General features: G+C 41.0%; 1 protein-coding gene across 2 annotated transcripts in view; it reads left to right on the top strand.

Moving 5' to 3' along the window:
* The first annotated feature begins 6,157 nt into the window (after positions 1 to 6,157).
* galnt7 (UDP-N-acetyl-alpha-D-galactosamine: polypeptide N-acetylgalactosaminyltransferase 7) overlaps positions 6,158 to 19,139 on the top strand; it is a 126,595-nt gene continuing 113,613 nt past the window's right edge. The window contains exon 1 of one of the 2 annotated variants that reach the window (XM_048526979.2): positions 6,158 to 6,842. In XM_048526979.2, coding sequence (XP_048382936.1) covers positions 6,714 to 6,842 — 129 coding nt within the window. In that variant the 5' untranslated portion in view covers positions 6,158 to 6,713. The remainder of the gene's footprint in view (positions 6,843 to 19,139) is intronic. The other variant, XM_048526978.2, reaches the window with a different exon arrangement.

The following is a 19,139-nucleotide window of genomic DNA, read 5'->3' as shown; positions in this document are numbered from 1 at the left end:
ACTGATGAAGGTTCATGACATATTATTTGGAAACTTAGGTTCCAAATAGTGGGCAGAATCATTTGTGGCTTTAAGTTTTAACTTTATTTTCATATTGTCTGTTATAAAGAGAGATTTAGTCTTAGTTTTAATTTTTGAATTCTGTGTTACACCAAATTATCTCAGAAATTTGTCTACATACACTTAAACGAGGTTTTTAAAAACCTTTTAGGTGAACAATGCAACGTTTTAGAAACAGACACCCAGGCTCTACAACCTTCTTAGTTAAAGATTCCACAGAATCACTAGCCACTGAGGAAAAGAAAATCCTCATCTGTTTTGAACAGGCAAACCCTTACTGAGATCATGGCCTTTGCTCCTAAACTCTCCCACAAGGAAACAATCTCTATGTATCTAACCTTTCAAGCCCTAAGAATCTTATTTGTTTCAATAATTCTTTCTCATTCTTCTAATCCCTAAATGACTACGGGCGCAAACTACTCAAAGAAGCTTAGCAACTCTTTTATTGCCTGATCTGACTACCTCAGGAGGTTATAGAAGTGAAACGGAGTAGGACACAAATATCAATGCAGGTTACAATGGGGAATAGCAATTGGTACACCGTTAGGTTATGCTATTACAGAAGTTAATTCTAATGAATATAAGAAATTCAGACTATTTTTAGAGTGTATTTGACAATGTGTTTTCAGTGATGTAAGACCCAATGCAGAAGATACCTAGTCTTCCTTACATCGAGCTTGAGAGCGAAACTAAAGCACATCTGCAAAACTGTGAAAGATGATGATACTTGATGCACAAATGGAAAATTATAAGTCCTAACTCACAATGCAATTAAGGTATCATAGCGATACATTCATTTCCCCATTATTGAAGTATCTGGCTCAGCCAACTGAATCTACAAGAACAATTTATATTCATATAACACCTTTAATGTAATGAACCATCCCAGCATCGCTATAACTACAGAAGATGGTGCTGAGACACATAGAGATTTTTATTTATTTGTTCATGGGACATGAACCAGAATTTTACTGCCCATTCATAAAGTGGAATTAAGTCAGATGTCCAAAAACTTTGTCAAAGAGGTATGCCTTAAAAATGTCTTAAAAGAAAGTCCAAACTAAAGCGGTATAGGTGTGAATTCCAAAGCTTTGGGCCTAGGCAACCGTACACACAGTCACCAGTGATTAAGCAATTTTTGTGGGATGACAAATCTCTGAAACACTTATAAAATGCTTCATTTTATACATATGTAGATATCTTTCCTGAAATAAGGGGAGCAAAATGGAGCACGTTATTTCAGCTGTGGGTTTTTATGTGGTTTTAGCAAAACCTCCCTACTTTTGTATTCCATTCCCTTGGAATAAAGGCCAACATTCCTTATGCCTTCCCGATTACCTGCTGAACTTGAATGTTAACCTTCTGTGATTCCCTTGCTTTTTGTTTCCTTTGACTTGACTTAGGACTGAAGACAATTATATCAAGCTTCCTGGCTCTATGTATGATAAAAGGCAAAACAGAAGTGATGTGAACCCAGTATTTCTGACTGAGGGGGCAAAGCATGAATGGCAAGGCAAGGCACAGCAGTGATGATGTGAGCTTCCAGGAAATGTGGGCTTCACAATCTTCAAAATCTCCCCTTCCCCCACTGCATCCCGAAACCAGCCCAGCTCGTCCCCTCCCCCAACTGCATCCCAAAACCAGCCTAGCTCATCCCCGCCTCCCCAATTTGTTCTTCCTCTCACCTATCCCCTCCTCCCACCTCAAGCCGCACCTCCATTTCCCACCTACTAACCTCATCCCGCCTCCTTGACCTGTCCGTCCTCCCCGAACTGACCTATCCCCTCCCCACCTCCCCACCTATACTCTCCTTTCCACCTATCTTCTCTTCTATCCATCTTCGGTCCGCCTCCCCCTCTCTCCCTACTTATTTCAGAACCTTCTCCCCATCCCCCTCTCTGATGAAGGGTCTCGGCCCGAAACTTCAGCTTTTGTGCTCCTGAGATGCTGCTTGGCCTGCCGTGTTCATCCAGCTTCACACTTTGTTATCTTGGATTCTCCAGCATCTGCAGTTCCCATTGTCTCTGATCACAAGGTTTAAATAAGTGATTGGTAAGAAATCATGTGAACAGAAGCAAGATGCAGCCTGTTATAATTGACAGCTGGGTACATGTAAACTGCCCTTACAGCAGTATTACAACGATAGTCGCCAGTGCTCCCAAAGGTGCAACTTTACAGTACTGAAGCGTATTGTAAGTGGTTCATAGATTTGTCATCATGATACAGAGGGACTGGCAAATAGTAAATGCAAAGGATATGGACATTGGGATGTCAGATGTTCAAGATGGAGGACCTCAGAGCAAGCGACAATTGCACAGGGCCAAAGTGAGACCACATCTGTGGTACTGTGTGCAGTTTTGGTCTCCTTATCTGAGGAAGGATGTTCTAACTCTGGAGCAAGTGCAAGAAAGGTTTACCTGATTTCTCAGATGGGCAGACTAATGTACGAAAAGAGGTTGGATCAGTTAGGACCATGTTCACGGGGATTTAGAAGAACGAGGGGGATTTCAGAAAGGCCTGTAAAATTCAAGCAATGAAAACAGAGGAAAGATGTTCCTGATGGCTAGGGAGTCCAGAACCAGGGATCACAATCTAAGGATAATGACTAGGCCATTTAGGACTGAGATGAGAATAAATTTCCTCACCAAAAGAGTGGTGATTCCGTTGAACTCTCTGTCACAGGAAGTAACTGAGACCAAAACAGTGAATGTTTTTGGAAAAGGAGACAGCTACAGACCTTATGACTAAAGGGATCAAAAAATAGAAGACAGAAGTAGCCACAGATTGCTAAATTGGATGATCAGCCATGATCCGATTGAATGGCGGGAAAAAACAAAAATCGCTAGAGAAACTCAGCATGTCTGGCAACATGTCAGAAAGCGGAGTTAATATTTCCAGCCCAGTGGACACAAAATATTAACCCTGCTTTCTCGCCATAGATGCTGCCTGACTTTTTAAGTTTCTCCAGTAATTTCTGTTTCTGTTTCAGATTTCTAGTATCCACAGTGCTTGGTTTTATTATATTGAATAGTGGAGCAGGATCACTGGAGCGAATAGTGTTTTCCTGTTCTTATTTTCTGTTAATAGGCATCTCACTGTGAGAATCACACCTCAATGCTTGGAACTTGGTTTGAAAATGCAACTAGTTGCTCCTGATGTCAAAACTGGCCTTGCTGAATTTCTCACAGATTTCTCGCCATAGCCCATGTTGCACGGGCTAGTCCAAGATTCCTCCCAGAGCAGCTGAACAAAGTTTCAGTGGCACACTTGATTCTGTGGTGGGTGTGGTAGCAGTCCCGCTTCATTATCAAACGGTGTAGAGTTCAAAGCCACTGTGATCGAATACAGTAAACAATTCATTGTGTTTTAGTTCCTGTGGGGAGTCTGTGAAACCCTCCTGTCATAACTCAGATGATTAACAACGAACAAAGAAAATTACAGCACAGGAACAGGCCCTTCGGCCCTCCAAGCCTGTGCCGATCAAGATCCTCTGTCTAACCTGTCATCTATTTTCTAACGGTCTGTATCCATTTGCTTCCCGCCCATCCATGTACCTGTCCAGATATATCTTAAAAGACGCTAACGTGTCTGCGTCTACCACCTCCATTGGCAACGCGTTCCAAGCGCCCACCACCCTCTGTGTAAAGAACTTTCCTCGCATATCTCCCTTAAACTTTCCTCCTCTCACTTTGAACTCATGAACCCTAGTAATTGAGTCCCCCACTCTGGGAAAAAACTTCTTGCTATCGACCCTGTCTATACCCCTCATGATTTTGTAGACCTCAATCAGGTCCCCCCTCAATCTCTGTCTTTCTAATGAAAATAATCCTAATCTACTCAAACTCTCTTCATAGCTAGCACCCTCCATACCAGGCAACATCCTGGTGAACCTCCTCTGCACCCTCTCCAAAGCGTTCACATCCTTTTGGTAATGTGGTGACCAGAACTGTACACAGTACTCCAAATGTGGCTGAACCAAAGTCTTATAAAACTGTAACATGACCTGCCAACTTTTGTACTCAATACCCCGTCCAATGAAGGAAAGCATGCCATATGCCTTCTTGACCACCCTATTGACCTGCGTTGCCACCTTCAGGGAACAATGGACCTGAACATCCAGATCTCTCTGTTCATCAATTTTCCCTAGGACTTTTCCATTCACTGTATAGTTCGCCCTTGAATTAGATCTTCCAAAATGCATCACCTCGCATTTACCCGGATTGAACTCCATCTGTCATTTATCTGCCCAACTCTCCAGTCTATCTATATTCTGCTGTGATCTCTGACAGTCCCCTTCACTATCTGCTACTCCACCAATCTTAGTGTCATCTGCAAACTTGCTGATCAGACCACCTACACCTTCCTCCAAATCATTTACGTATATCACAAACAACAGTGGTCCCAGCACAGATCCCTGTGGAACACCACTAGTCACAGGTCTCCAATTTGAGAAACTCCTTTCTCCTACTACTCTCTGTCTCCCATTGCCTAGTCAGTTTTTTATCCATCTAGCTAGCATACTCTGGACCCCACGTGACTTCACTTTCTCCATCAGCCTGCCATGAGCAACCTTATCAAATGCCTTACTGAAGTCCACGCATATGACATCTATAGCCTTTCCCTCATCAATCAACTTTCTCACGTCCTTAACATGATCTTCCCTGCACAAAACCATGTTGCCTATCACTGATAGCCCATTTTCTTCCAAATGGGAATAGATCCTATCCCTCAGTATCTTCTCCAGTAGCTTCCCAACCACTGATGTCAGGCTCGCCGGTCGATAATTACCTGGATTGTCCTTGCTACCCTTCTTAAACAAGGAGACAACATTAGCAAGTCTCCAGTCCTCCAGGACTTCACCAGTGTCTAAGGATGCAGCAAAGATATCTGTTAAGGCCCTGGCTATTTCCTCTCTCGCTTCCCTCAGTAAACTGGGATAGATCCCATCCGGACCTGGGGGCTTGTCCCCCAGAATGTCTTTTAGGATACCCAACACTTCCTCCTTCCTTATGTCAACTTGACCGAGAGTAAGCAAACATTTATCCCTAACCTCAACATCTGTTATGTCCCTCTCCTTGGTGAATACCGATGCAAAGTACTCATTAAGAATGTCACCCATTTTCTCTGACTCAGCGCATAACTTCCATTCTTTGTGCTTAAGTGGGCCAATCCTTTCTCTAGTTACCCTCTTGCTCTTTATATATGAATAAAAGGCTTTGGGATTTTCCTTAACCATGTTTGCCAGCAATATCTCATGTCCTCTCTTAGCCCTCTTAATCCCTTGTTTCAGATTCGCTCTACATTCCCCATATTCTTCCAGAGCTTCATCTGTCTTCAGTCGCCTAGACCTTATGTATGCTTCCTTTTTCCTCTTGGCTAGTCTCACAATTTCACCTGTCATCCAGGGTTCCGTCATCTTGCCTTTTCTATTCCTCATTTTCACAGGAACATGACTCTCCTGCACGCTAATCAACGTCTCTTTAAAAGCCTCCCACATATCAAATGTGGACTTACCTTCAAAAAGTTTCTCCCAATCTACATTCCCCTGATCCTGCTGAATCTTGGTATAGATTGATGATGAGAATAAAATTGGAAAAACTGTTTGTGCTCTAGCCTACTAGAGTAAGTGAATGGATTCCTCCTACTATCTCACACGTTTTCCAACGTCAACAGCAGGTGACATAGGAATGCCAGGCGCTGCACTGCCTCATTGTCAAAAAATGTGGAGCTCGAAAGCTACACTGGGCACCTCTGAGCAGTGTGGAGTGGTGCTCCACTTTTGTCTCAACACCACTGGGACACAATACTCCACGTATTCCATCGTGTGTTGGTTCCTGTGGGGAGTCTGTGAAACCCTCCTGCCGTAATCCAGAGGATACACCTGATTGATGAGTGTAAAGTTGGAAGTGCCGTTCGTGTTCGAACCTGCCAGAGAGTGAATGAATTCCTCCTAATATTTCACACCCTTTCCCAAAAGGGCAAGGTGGTGAAAAACCCTACCCTTGGATTTGTCGATAGCAGGTGACACACAGGAAAAAAAGGTGTTGCATCAATGGTTGGGAGTGGCAGTCGAAAGAACTTGTGTTCAAAAAACGGGACAAAATTAAATCATCCCTTCCCACTATCGTCTCTTCATTCGGACCCGGGGGGTGTTTTGTGGCGTCGTTAGTCAGAGCCTTCCAAAACAAAAGACAGAAATCTCACCCACGTCATGTGGAATGAGAGCTTGAGGGTAATTAACGGCGCAACCGACAGAGGGACTGAAAGAAGGACAAGACGGACACGCACACAGAGGGAGAGAAAGAAAGAAGGAAGGGGCGGTGCACATGTTGCTGGAGAGCTAGAGGGGGCAGCAGAGCGTGAAACCTGCTCTAAGTAGGAAGACGATTAAAACCGAAAGAGGAGAGACAGAGAAATCAGTCACGGGAAAAGCCTTCCTTTTTGAAAAAAAATTAAGAGTTATCATTTTTGTAAATACGTCTCGGCGCGCATTGGATTTTTTTTCTTAAGGAAAGCATTTATCTCCTCTCGTAGATCGCAGACGTTTATGTACAGCACATTATAAATATCTGTATGTTTATATCTATTGCACATTGGGAAAGTTCAAGTAGTCTCAGTAACAAACAGACACGGAGGGAGGGAGGGAGGGAGCAATGAGGGTGAAAGTCGGCTTCCTCTTACGGAGTTTGCTGATCATCGGGACTTTCCTGGCGCTGATGGGGCTCTGGTCCAAGCTTCTCTCATCCCAAAGCGACGAGAACAACCCTTTCGAGCGGCAGATGGTGAGTCAGTCTGAGGCTATACACATTTATTTACTTGTGTGAGAGACATGGCCGGGGGAGGGGGTTGGTCGCTGGCGGCGGCGGAGGATCAGAAAACTCCCAGAGGCTCGAGCCGGCGGTCCGTTACCGGCAGGGTTGCCATGGACACCGGGGGGGGGGCGGTGGTGGGATGCGAGGTTGTCATTCGGGTTGCTGTCTGCCGTCAGGCAACCTCGTGCCTCTCGTTTCCCTTTTCTTTTAAAAACAAATTTAATCTGCGGCTTGAACCAGAAACGATCGTTTTATTTTCTCTTCCTTTTTTTCTTTCTTTTTGTTTTACTTCATTTGCCTTTCATGTTTAAAAAGTGGGGATGGGTTTCAAAACGAAAACCGCCCACCAAGCTAACGGTCAAATTTAGGCCAGATGAAGCTGAGGCCTGACTTTCAGGCCCCAGGATCTGGTTGTGTGGCTTAAAGGTGCGACGCTCAAGTGCTTTCCCCATTAGGTAAGATGTGAAAACGTCTTGAAGGTCTGCTATGTAATGGTGCATACTCTGAATTGATTTCCGAATCCCTTTGCTCTCAGCCTCTTTCCATAACTCCACTGACACTGTAGTGTGGTGTAAGCACTTGGATTCATTTTCCCTTCTTTGGAATGAAAAGTCCAAGGGGTTAATTAAAAATAATTAGCAGCCTCCCTCAAAAAAATGGTCTATGCTTCCTATCTATTCTGTTTTATTTATTTCAAGCCTGGTCCCAAACAGGAGTGCCTCACTATGTAAATCCAGGTTGAATGGCTTTTCTACTTCCCAAGTAAAGAATAAGTATTGCTTTGAGTCCTTTTGTGCAGAACAATTGTAAATCTGTTCTCTTTGCCAGCTTTGCCCAAATCATTGCGCTACTGCTAATGTGGTCAGCTTTAATCCCTTAACCCCTTTTTCAAATAAAAGTTTCTCTTCTCTTTGCCCAGCAGAGGACAGTCAACCTGCCACTATTTTGCTGTGTGATTCTTGAGGACTTTGTTTGTAATAGACAGTAGAAGGCACTACAATCTGTTGCATTCTATGAAACTGCAACATGGCTATAAACAATTTCTCTCCTATCCCCCTGCTTTGTTGTCATTAGTGTTTAAAACATCAGACATAGGTTTGTTTGTTTCATGTGTTCTTTTTCACCTAAGTTATTCCTAGATGCACAAGCAATCTTTCAGCATAACCCTTTGTGTACAGAACTTGGGACATCATTGTCGTGGTTGTACAGAACATTGTTGAGACCTTTCCTGGAGTATGGTGTCCAGTTCTGGTTGCCGTTTTATTAGGAAGGATATTAAGGTGGAGAGGGTTCAGAAAAGATATTGCCAGGAATGGAGGGTTTGAGCTCTGAGGACCGACTGAATAGACTGAGATAACAAAGTGTGGGGGGGATGAACACAGCAGGCCAAGCAGCATCTCAGGAGCACAAAAGTCGACGTTTCAGGCCTAGACCCTTCATAATAGACTGAGACTATTTTTTTACACTGAAGCCTAGAAGGTTGAAGGGTGACCTTAGACATTTATATTATCATGAGTGTCATATATAAAGTGAATAGCAGGTGCCTTTTCCCTAGGTGGTGGAATTTCAAGACTGGGCACATATTTCTAAGGTGAGTGGAGAAAGATTTAAATAAGACAAGAGAGGGGAAATTTTTTTACAGAGACAGTGGTTCGTGTGTGGAATGAACTTCCAGAGGAAGTGGTGGACATTGGGGCAAGTACATGAACAGTAAATGTTTCAAATGATATGGGCCAAGCAGAGTCACTAATTTAGTTTGTGATTATGGTCGGCATGGACTGAAGGATTTGCTTATATATACGGAATTATAATTTTGTCATATGAACCAAGCTTTCATGATTACCAAGTGAAAAATTCTTTAGTGTACTTTGGTGTACTTAGTTTTAAAGAATGTTTGTGCTAACAGTGTAGGAAAAAAACATGGGTAACATTTCAGAGCACTTCCCATGAGAGATTTTTAAAATATACTTAATTTGTGTCATCTGAAGTCAATTCTGTATTTCTAAATTTATTGTATATCATGTGATTTTGTACATATGAAAAAAAACATCGAAGGTTTGGCATCTGCACTAACTTGATGTAGAATCTTCCTGCCCTACCCCGATTCCCTCCTTTGAATTTGTTTTTAATAAAGCAAGAAATCAAGACAGGTGGCACGCTGTTTGAGTGTGTGATCTTATTTGAAACCCCAGTGACCAATATTTTAATGAGTGCAATGATGGTCTCGAGATAAACTGAGCAAGAACAGCAGAAAAGCCAATGTGAATATGCATAAAGGTAACAAAGGGCAGAAAACCATTATTAAACTGAGATACAACCTGAGAGCTACTAAAATTGTCCCTATGATTTTGGCATTCACCTTATTGCAACAAACCATTTGTCCTAATTATAAATAAATCTCTATATATAGAGGGAACTACTTCAGGGCTGTAATAAGATTTTGGGCTCCAGTTTATGGATAATAGTGACCTGGTACTGCTGTAACATATAAATTGTCTGCACCCATCAGATGACAGATTTATTTTTACATTCAAGTATTCCATAGCATCTCGACAGCGTTGAAGCAGGCAATTGAGCCCATTGAGTTTACACCAACACTCCGGAGAGTATCCCGACCAGACCCACGCCCCTCCACAATTTTGGACTATGGGAAGAAGCCAGAGCACCAGGACGAAACCCATACAGATGTAGGGAGAATGTGCAAACTCCACATAGACAATTGCCCAAGGGTGGAATTGAACCCAGGCCTCTGACATGATGAGGCAAAAGTGTTAACTACTGAGCCACCATGCCACCCAATAATTTGTGCTAATACTATTTATCCCCTGTTGACTTTGGTACTGGCCTTCTGCTTGCTGCAAGTGTATTCAGCATGGTTCAGTTTATTTGTTCCATTTGTCAGTGTAAATGAGTTTCTATATTCATTTGTATAAACTTTTTCCTGCAGATCAAGTGGTGGATTCAGACTGTGCGTTTTAATTGTTGCACCTTGAGAAGAAATTGATTTTTGTCTTATAGTCTGGATTCCATTTTCAGAAAGGAAGTCTGATTAGATTTTACTACTTCTTTACTGGTTTGATGTCCAATGATACCTTTTACAGTTTTAAAAACAAATGACTTTGCAGCTAACTTTCCCACCTGGTACATGTGAGGAGAATGTAGGCACTTATGCTTTTGTGTTTTGTGAAATTAAACTAGGTTAGATGGAATTGAAGGGTGGGGTGGGGGATGTGTAGGTGGGAAGCAGTGCTTTGTTCTTTGCCAGTTGTAGGAAAGAAATTTTTTAAAAATATTTATTCCCCAGTTATGAGTATCACTGACATGGTTAGCATATTGAACAGGTGTTAATGGTTAGTCTTCTTGAGCTGCTGTATAATCTTGGTCCACCTCCGAGGGAAGTTTTTAAAAAAAAGACCATATTGATTTGAGACTGGATTCATACTAGTTTCCTTCATCCCCTAAGGGGTGCCAATGAACGATTTGGCCTTTTGCAGCCGTCTGGCAACTTCATGCTCATTTTTACTGATACAGGCTGTTACTTGATTATATAAAAACTAAACTTGGATTCTTATGTATTATTAACCCAACACAATGATTATGCTGGAGGGTCTAGGCCCGAAACGTCAGCTTTTGCGCTCCTAAGGTGCTGCTTGGCCTGCTGTGTTCATCCAGCTTCACACTTTGTTATCTTGGATTCTCCAGCATCTGCAGTTCCTATTATCTCTGATCACAATGATTATGCTACTGTAAATTGCACTAAATTGTGCAAATAAGTTTAAACTAATTTTAGATCTGGAAATTTTTCAGTTTTGGCTTACAGTGTAATAGTAATTTTGTGTGCATGTGTTGGAGGCTTTTTGTAATTGATCTTTGGAATGTGCAAAGAAACATACCATAGATTGTGTAGTAGAAATGGATTACGTGATCACTTTATTGACTGGATGTTCAAAATGGAATGTTCCAGTAGTTCTTTACACGAACTTAATACCTGTAGATCTTTTTTGAAGTGTTTATATTTACATATTTCAGCCCCATGAACAGTGCGCAGTGTATTAAATCTGTCCACAGCAGACATTTAAATAATCTTTCCCACTCAAGCAGTTCACTGATTTATTAAAATAAACTTCAGGGAGGATTCCGTCAAATCAACACTCCGATGAGTAAAACTAGTTAAAAATCAATTCCGATCTTTTCAATTTGGAAGCCATCACCTTGATTTCTGACTGAACTGTGTATATCTGGTATAGGAAAGAGACACAACTTGACAAAAGTTTTGTGGCCAATGAATTACTTTTGAAGTGTGATCATTATATATTTAAATGCTTGTGAGCAATTTGCCATCACATATATGTACAAAAACAATCAGTTAATTTGTTTTTGTTTGGAGGATAAATGTTGACTAGAACATGAAAATTCCTCTGCTTTTCAAAATAGTGGCATGGAATCTTCTGTTTCAGCTTAATTCTTTATTTGAACAGTGGCATTACTGATATTGTAGTAGTCGTTTAGCGAATTATAGCTTTTAATATTTAGCAATCTGTGCAAGCAATAATTTCATGGGAAGGAGGGAGGGTGTGCTAACTAAAATGTTATGACTCATGCGTGACAAAGCAGAAAGGTTATACATAATGGAATGAAAAATGAAATATCATTTTACTATTGGTATTTTAATGTTGAGTTGTGTAGCTAAAAATTTTGAAGTAATGACGTTATGAGATTACCTGTATCTATTGCTGATGAGGAGAAAGGACTATTTTGTCTATGTTTAATTATGTTTGAGACGCAAAGGTAACTTGCTTAAGTAGCCAGTCATTCTTGCATACAACTCTATAAATCAGTAACAGGAATAAGTCATTCCTATGAGGCATATAGGTCATTCAGCGAGATCATAGCTGTTTTTGCAAAGAGACTTAGTTGATCGATCTGCTTCTCTAAGGAGGACAGAAAATAAATCACCATTTTTAGTTAGAACTGCATATATAAGTTATTAAGTGATTTCAGTGTCGTCTGGTTCCCTTTGTATATTTATTGTCTTTAAGTTGTTGGCACAAAAAATTTCAAGTCATGGTACATGGAAAAAAATAAGGGGTCCTGCTGCACATTTGTAATGCCCCTCCATTTGGGACAGAAGATTTAGGTTCACTTCCCACCCTTCTGGCAAGGTATTGCTGTTGATAAAGGATTGGCTGATTAGCAGAAGACAGAGAGAGGGGTTATAGGTGTCTTTTTCATGATGGCAGCTGGTGACTAGTAGAAGTCCCCATAGGTCAGAGTTAGGACCACAACTATTCATATTGCATATTCGCAATCTGGAAAAAGGAACTAAGGGCACTGTTGCTAAGGTTGCAGATGACAAAAAGATGGGTGGAGGGATAGGTTGTGTTGAGAAAATGGGGAGGCTGCTGAAAGACTTGGACAAGTTAGGATAATGGACAAAGTGGCAGATGGAATACAGTGTTGGAAAGTGTGACATTTCTGAGGATTGCTGTGGACTGCTTGGACTGAACAGTCTTTTTCCACACCTAGGGATTCTATTCTATTCATTACGCATTTGAAAGGAATAATATAGACGTAAATTTTTCTAAATGGAGGATGGCACAAGGAGACTGGTGCGTCTTAGTTCAGAATTCTCTTAAGATTTAATAAGTAGGCTCCGTTGGCAGCTGGGAAGGCAAATGTGATGTTGGCATTGATTGGTTTCAAGAGAACAAGAATATAAGAGTGGAGATATATACTGCTGAGGTTGTAAAAGGCTCTGGTCAGAACACATGGAATATTGTGAGAAGTTTTGGGCCTCACATCGAAGGTAGAATATGCTGATGTGGAGGAGATCCAGAGGAAGTTTATACGAATGACCCCAGAAATGAGGGCTTGTCATTTGAGAAGCAGTTTAGGACTCTGGGTCTGTAACCTGTGGAGTTTAGAAAGATTAGGGAGATCTGATTGAAACTTTTAGAATACAGAGAGGCCTGGATAGACTGGACGTGAAGAAGATGTTTCCATTAGTAGGAAAGACTAGGACCTGAGGGCATAGCCTCCGAGTGAAGGGATGGTCCTTTATCAGTGAGATGAGGAGGTACTTTCTTCAGCCAGAGGATGATTGATCTATGGAACTCATTTCTGCAGACTTCTGGGGAGGCCAAGACATTGACCATATTTAAGACAGATAATTGGATAGGTTCATGATTAGTAAGGAGATCAAAGGTTATGGGAGAAGACAGGAAAATGGGATTGAAAAACATATCCGTCATGATCGAATAGTGGAGCAGACTCAGTGGGCTGAATGATCTCATTCTGCTTCTAAATCTTGTGGTCTTCCCCAGATGTGCGTTGCAGCATTCCGAACAGGTTTTATTTAAAAAAAAACTGCATGGAAATAATCTTGAAGTATTTTGAAAACCTATTACCTATGTAATTTGCAGCTGCCTCATGTGGACATCCATCAACACCATTGTCACCGTTTGGTTGCACTCCATCTTGGGTTGAGTCTCAACCCTGAGCTCCTGATCTCAAATGATTTCCCAGCAACAGATGACCTGTTTCCTCATCTGCACATTGCCATGTCAGTACTTCTGCCAAAACTCCAATCCTTTAATCACTTTCAAACTGGATTATTTTGCTCAAATGGCATCACTTCCTTTGTTTTATGAAGTGCAGTTTATGCAAAACTGTACGGCATCCATCCCACATCATGTTCTGCTCATCTGTAACATCCTTACTGACCCGCAGTTGTTTCTGATTTTTCCAACGTGTTGAACTTGAAATCCTTAGTCTTCTGTTTGAATAAGATGCCACCGTTTGGACATAACAAAAAAAAAGCTCTGTTTGCACTTTCATTGGACATAAACATTCTATAGCACTACTTGAAGAGCAGGCAAATTTTATCAGTATCCTGGCAAACATTTATTCCTAACCCTGGCTTGAGAGAGTAGAACCTAAGGATCGTAGCTAAGGAAAAGGGGTTGGTGTTAGGTTGATAAGAGGGATTTCTTCATTCAGAAGTTGCGAATCTTTGGAATGCTCTATCCTAGAGGATCATCAATGCTCAGTCAATTAGTTTATTCAGTGTAAATATTTAATTTTTGTGGGGGCTGCGTCATAATCAAGAGACAGAAGTAAGTTGATTTGACAAAAATCTTAACTGTGATTTTACTGAGTAACAGAGCAAGTTTGAGGTCTAGCATATGACCATCTCCAGCTCATTTTTATGTTACTGTTCTTAGCAAAGCAGCTCTTCTAAGGATCAATATCATTGCAGTTAGTGAGACCTTTGAGTGCAAAAATTCGTTGTCACTTTTTGTACATCATAAATGTTTGCACTGTAAAAGTACTTAATGGGTTGTAAAGCATTTTGGGACATCCTAAGATGGAGAAAGGCACTGTGTAACTGTAAGTGCTTTTGTTGTTTAAAACTAATCTCTAACCTATCATTTGTGTCACTCATATTTCCTTTTGTTTTGGCATCTATACTTATTTGATTATATCTCTTTGAAACACCATGGGACATTTCCGCATATCAGCAACACTATGTAAATCCAAGTTGATGTGTGATTTTTTTTTTTCTCTGATCACTGTCTCCTACTGCCAAAGAAGCTTAATTTTGTTTTGGATTGTTCCTTCATGGGATAAGGATGTCCTTCCCTAAAGAGCAGTGGTGAACCTGGTGGGTTTTTCTGACAACAAAAATGGATTCATGGTATCATTAGACTGTTAATTCCAGATTTTTATTGAATTCAAATTCCACTATCTACTATGGCAGATTCGAATCCAGGTCCCCAGAACATTATCTGGGTTTCGAGATTAACAGCTAGTGATAATACCAGTAGGCCATCACCTCCTAGTGTTCCTCAAGAGGAGTGATCTTTGCTAAATCTTCCATGTGCATGTTTCTATATTTGAATTGCTGAGATATCTTGCCCTTGAATCTTTTATTGAATTTCTATTTCCTTCTAAAAATACATTTACCTTTGAATTTGCTGCAGTAAATTAAATTTACCACTTGTTTATCAGTCCCACCAATTTTTGTCCTCGTGAAGTATTAAATGACAAATCAGCTCCTGTGTGTCTTCAGAAATTTTAATATCATGCTCTTTATGATAGTTTAAATTAGATTTATTATATTATAACAGGCTTAGAAATGCGCTGGGTAAATCATTTCTAAACCTCTGTCAGTCCTACAGCTCTCTGTAACTCTACCCTTTTGTTACTTGCGTATCCACTGGTGGTTGTTCCATGCTAGTGTTTTCCTTTACCACATCTCCAGGTCTGACCAAAGGTCATTAAATTAAAACACACTGTTTCTTTCTCCACTGGTGCTGCCTATTTCCAGCATTTTCTGTTTTTATTTCAGATTTCTCCAGTATAGTATTTTTATTTTGTTCCTATCTGTCAATAATGGTGCTAGAATTCTGGAGCAGAACTTTTAATATCCAAATTAAACAGCCAGGGGAAACAAAAACACTGATCAACTTTTGTTGTTAATTTGATTCTGTATTTTTTGTGCCAGGCTCACTTCATTGTATAGGAGCTACCTTTTGTGTAAGTGTGAGATTTTCTTCATCTGAATCCGTTTACTTGCACCACAGTTCTCAAATTATTCTTGCACCTGGTATATTTTGATAGCTTAGCAAAGTAGGGGTAGCGAGTTTTTCAGATGAAATCCATGGTTCATTCTTTCTTAATAAACCTTATCCAGCAAAAGCTAGTAAGGCAGTTCACTTCCCTGCAGTTCCTGAGTCACCAAAACCTCAGGATCTCCATCAGCTCATTTTGCAAATATTATGAGGTGCTTTACTTGCTGTTGGCAGACTCAACTGTTCTGAAACTTCAGAAAACCTTCAATTGGCAAATTCATATAAATGGGAAATCTGTTATGAGTAGTTAATTTTACTGCAGTTAATTGCTCATGCATTTACTGTAAGTAGTTTTCATTGTGTTTTATTCTGGTTATACATCTTAAGTCAAGGATTATATGAGAGCGCATATACTTGGGTTAACCTGCACATGTCAACACTTTTTGTGAAATCTGGCCTAAGCCTTTGCTGGTTTTAATTTAGGTAAAGCATAATCATGGACTAAATAACTCCCTTTCCTCTCCCAAGATGAGCCTTCCCCAATAGTTATGAACAAATCCATCAGTTATTTTGTTAGTGCAATCACCCAGCATGTACTTAACCTGAATGCAAGAATTGAATGCTAGAAGACTCTGCCATTGACATCAAGGAAAATACTAATTTGTTTTATTCATTCATGGGATTTGGGCACTGCTGGCTGTTTTTGTGGAATTCCTATTTGTCCTTTGAAAAGATGATGGTGAGTTGCCACTTTAAACCACCTTAGTCCGTATGGGGTAGATACACCCATAATGTCGTAAGGGAGGGAATTCCAAGATTTTTATCTAGCAGCACTGAAGGGACAGCGATTTCTTCCCACTCAATGGTGAGTGACTTTAGGGTATACCTGCAGGTTTTGGTGTTCCCATGTATCTGCTGCTGTTGTCCTTTCAGATGTTGGATTTGGAAGATGCTATCTAAAGAAACCTGTTGCGTTGTTGCACTGTAACTCTATAGGTGTTACTGCTGCTACTGTGTGTCTGTTGTGAGGAAATGAATGTGCTATGTAGTGCCATTTAAGTGGGCTGCTTCGCCCTAATGATGTCAGGATTCGCGAGCATTGGAGATGTATTCACCCAGGAAAGTGGGGAGTATTCCATCGCACTCCTGACTCGTATCTTGTTGATGGTGGTCAGGCTTTGGGCAGCCAGTAGTTGAGTTAGTATTTCAATCTCTGACCTGCACTTATTGCCACTGTATTTATGTGGTGAGCACAGTTGAGTTTCTGGTCAATAGTAACCCCCATGTTGTTGATTGTGGGGGATTCAGCAACAGGAGAACTACTTAACATCAAGTGGCAATGGTTAAATTATCTCTTGGAGACGGTCATCATCCAATGCTTGTGTGGAGTGAACGTTACTGCCGACAGTCCAGGTTTTGCTGCATTTGGACATGGACCTATTCAGTATCTGAGGAAGATGATGCTGAACATTGTGCATTCATCAAAGAGCAGTCCCATTTATGAACTTTTGTTGGAGAGAAAGCCATTGGACCAGCTGAAAATAGTTGGGTCTAGAATACTACCATGAGGACCCCTGCAGAAGTGATTGATGTTTAACAAGGGCAACCATATTCCTCTTATGCTTTGTATGATATCAATAAGTGGTCAGTTACCTGATTCCCATTGACCAGTTTTGCTGAAGCTCCTTGATAACAAAGTGTGGGACTGGATGAATAAATCAGGCCAAGCAGCATCTCAGGAGCACAAAAGCTGACGTTTCAGGCCTAGATCCTTCTCCTTGATGCTTGATCTCAAAGACAACCTCTCTCACCTCCCATTTGGATTTTAGCTCTTCTGTCCATGTTTGGACCATGGCTAAAGTTAGGTCAGGAGCCAGGTGGCCCTGCCAGAACTCAAACTAGGTGTCAGTGAGTAGGTCCTTGCTGACAAAGTTGCCACCCTCTGTGACTTTACTGATGTGGAGGTGCTGATGTTGGACTTGGGTTGACAAAGTCAGTAGTCATCTGACACCAGGTTATAGTCTAATAGGTTCATTTGAAGTCACAATCTTTCTGAACTTCATCAGGTGAAGTAAGAGAGTAGCACACAGACACAGAATTGATAAGATCAGAGATCAAAAGATCATACAAAATGGTGTGTGGAGTGTTCAGTGTTTCTGCAGGTGATTAAAAGTGTGAGATAGTGAGAGTAAAGTGTCAATAAGAAGTGAAAGGATGATCGGTAATTCATTTAAACGAGGCAGAGAGATACTTACAGAAAATTTACAAACAAAAAGGTGGTGCTAGAGACAAACCAAATGACTGGAATAACATCACTTTGGCCACCTTTATTTTTAATTTATTTTGTAATTATGACATTTTGATCACCTGCAGAGACTTAGCTCCACTCACACGATTTGTATGATCTCTTGATTGCTCTGCCAAAAAATTCTCTGTCTGTATGCTTCTGTCTCACTTCACCTGACTAAGGGGCCATGCTGTGAAAGCTTGTGATTTCAAATAAACCTGTTGGACTATAACCTGGTGTTGTGTGACTTCTGACTTTACTCACTATTATCAATAGACTCACAGGCTGGTTTTTATGCACAGGACATTCCTAGGTAATTTTCCACACTGCCAGGTAGTTACCACTGTTACAGCTACAAACAGTTTGGCTAGGGCACAGCATGTTTTGGAATTATTACTGGAATGTTTTCGGGGCATATAGCCTTTCTGGTATCCATTGCCTTTAACTGTTTCTTGATAACCCCAATAATGAATTGAATTGGCTAAAGACTGGTATCTAATGTTGGGGATCTCTGGAAGAGATTGAGATGGATTTTCCACTCAGCACTTCTGACTGAAGATTGTTGTGAATGCTTCAGCTTTATCTTTTTCACTGATGTGCTGGGCTTGTCCATCTTCGAAGTTGTGAAATTTCAGAAGCTGCCACTCCAGTGAGTTTTTTTAATTGGCCATCACGATTCACAACTGAATGTGACCAAACTGCAGAACTTCAGTCTGATTCATTTGGTTATGGAATAATTTAGCCCTATCTATCACTTACTGATTGGTACAGGTACAGGTAGTCTTTCTTGTAGACTGACCATATTGAGACTTAAGGTTTAGGCTCCAGCCATGCCGTCCTGCACTCCTCATTGAACCAGGGTTGGTTCTGACTGAATGGTAATCATGGAGTGGTGGATATGCTGAACCATGAAGTAGCAGGATTCCGACACAACCTGATGAGGCACAACCTCTTGAGCCCCATGGTGAGCTGCTAAACTAGTTTGAAATCTATCCCATTTTAATACTGTGATAGGGCCAGGTAGCAAATTGGAGGGTATCCTCCATGTGAAGAAGGAACTTCATTTCCTCAAGGACTGTGATGGTCACTCATACACATACTGCCATGGATATCTGCAACCGTCAGGCTGGTGAGATTCTGGTCAAATATATTTTTCCCTTTTTTTTTGTTCCATCACAGCTTCTGTGTACCCAGTCTAACATCTATCTCCTTAAGGACTCGGTCACCTTGGTTAGTAGTGGTACTGTTGAGCCATTCTTGTGGTGGCCACAATGATATCTCCCACCAGAGTATATTACGTCCTTGCCATCCTCATCCAAGTCATGCTGAACATTGCAGAGTACTAATTGGTCAGACAGCATGGTATTTTGATAATTGGGAAGAGATTTCCTTGCCCTTTTTGTTTGT

Source organism: Stegostoma tigrinum, chromosome 3 (genome assembly GCF_030684315.1).
Source record: "Stegostoma tigrinum isolate sSteTig4 chromosome 3, sSteTig4.hap1, whole genome shotgun sequence".
Lineage (NCBI taxonomy): Eukaryota > Metazoa > Chordata > Chondrichthyes > Orectolobiformes > Stegostomatidae > Stegostoma > Stegostoma tigrinum.
The sequence above is the reverse complement of the archived record's forward strand: the minus strand, read 5'-3'. Positions and strand labels throughout refer to the sequence as shown.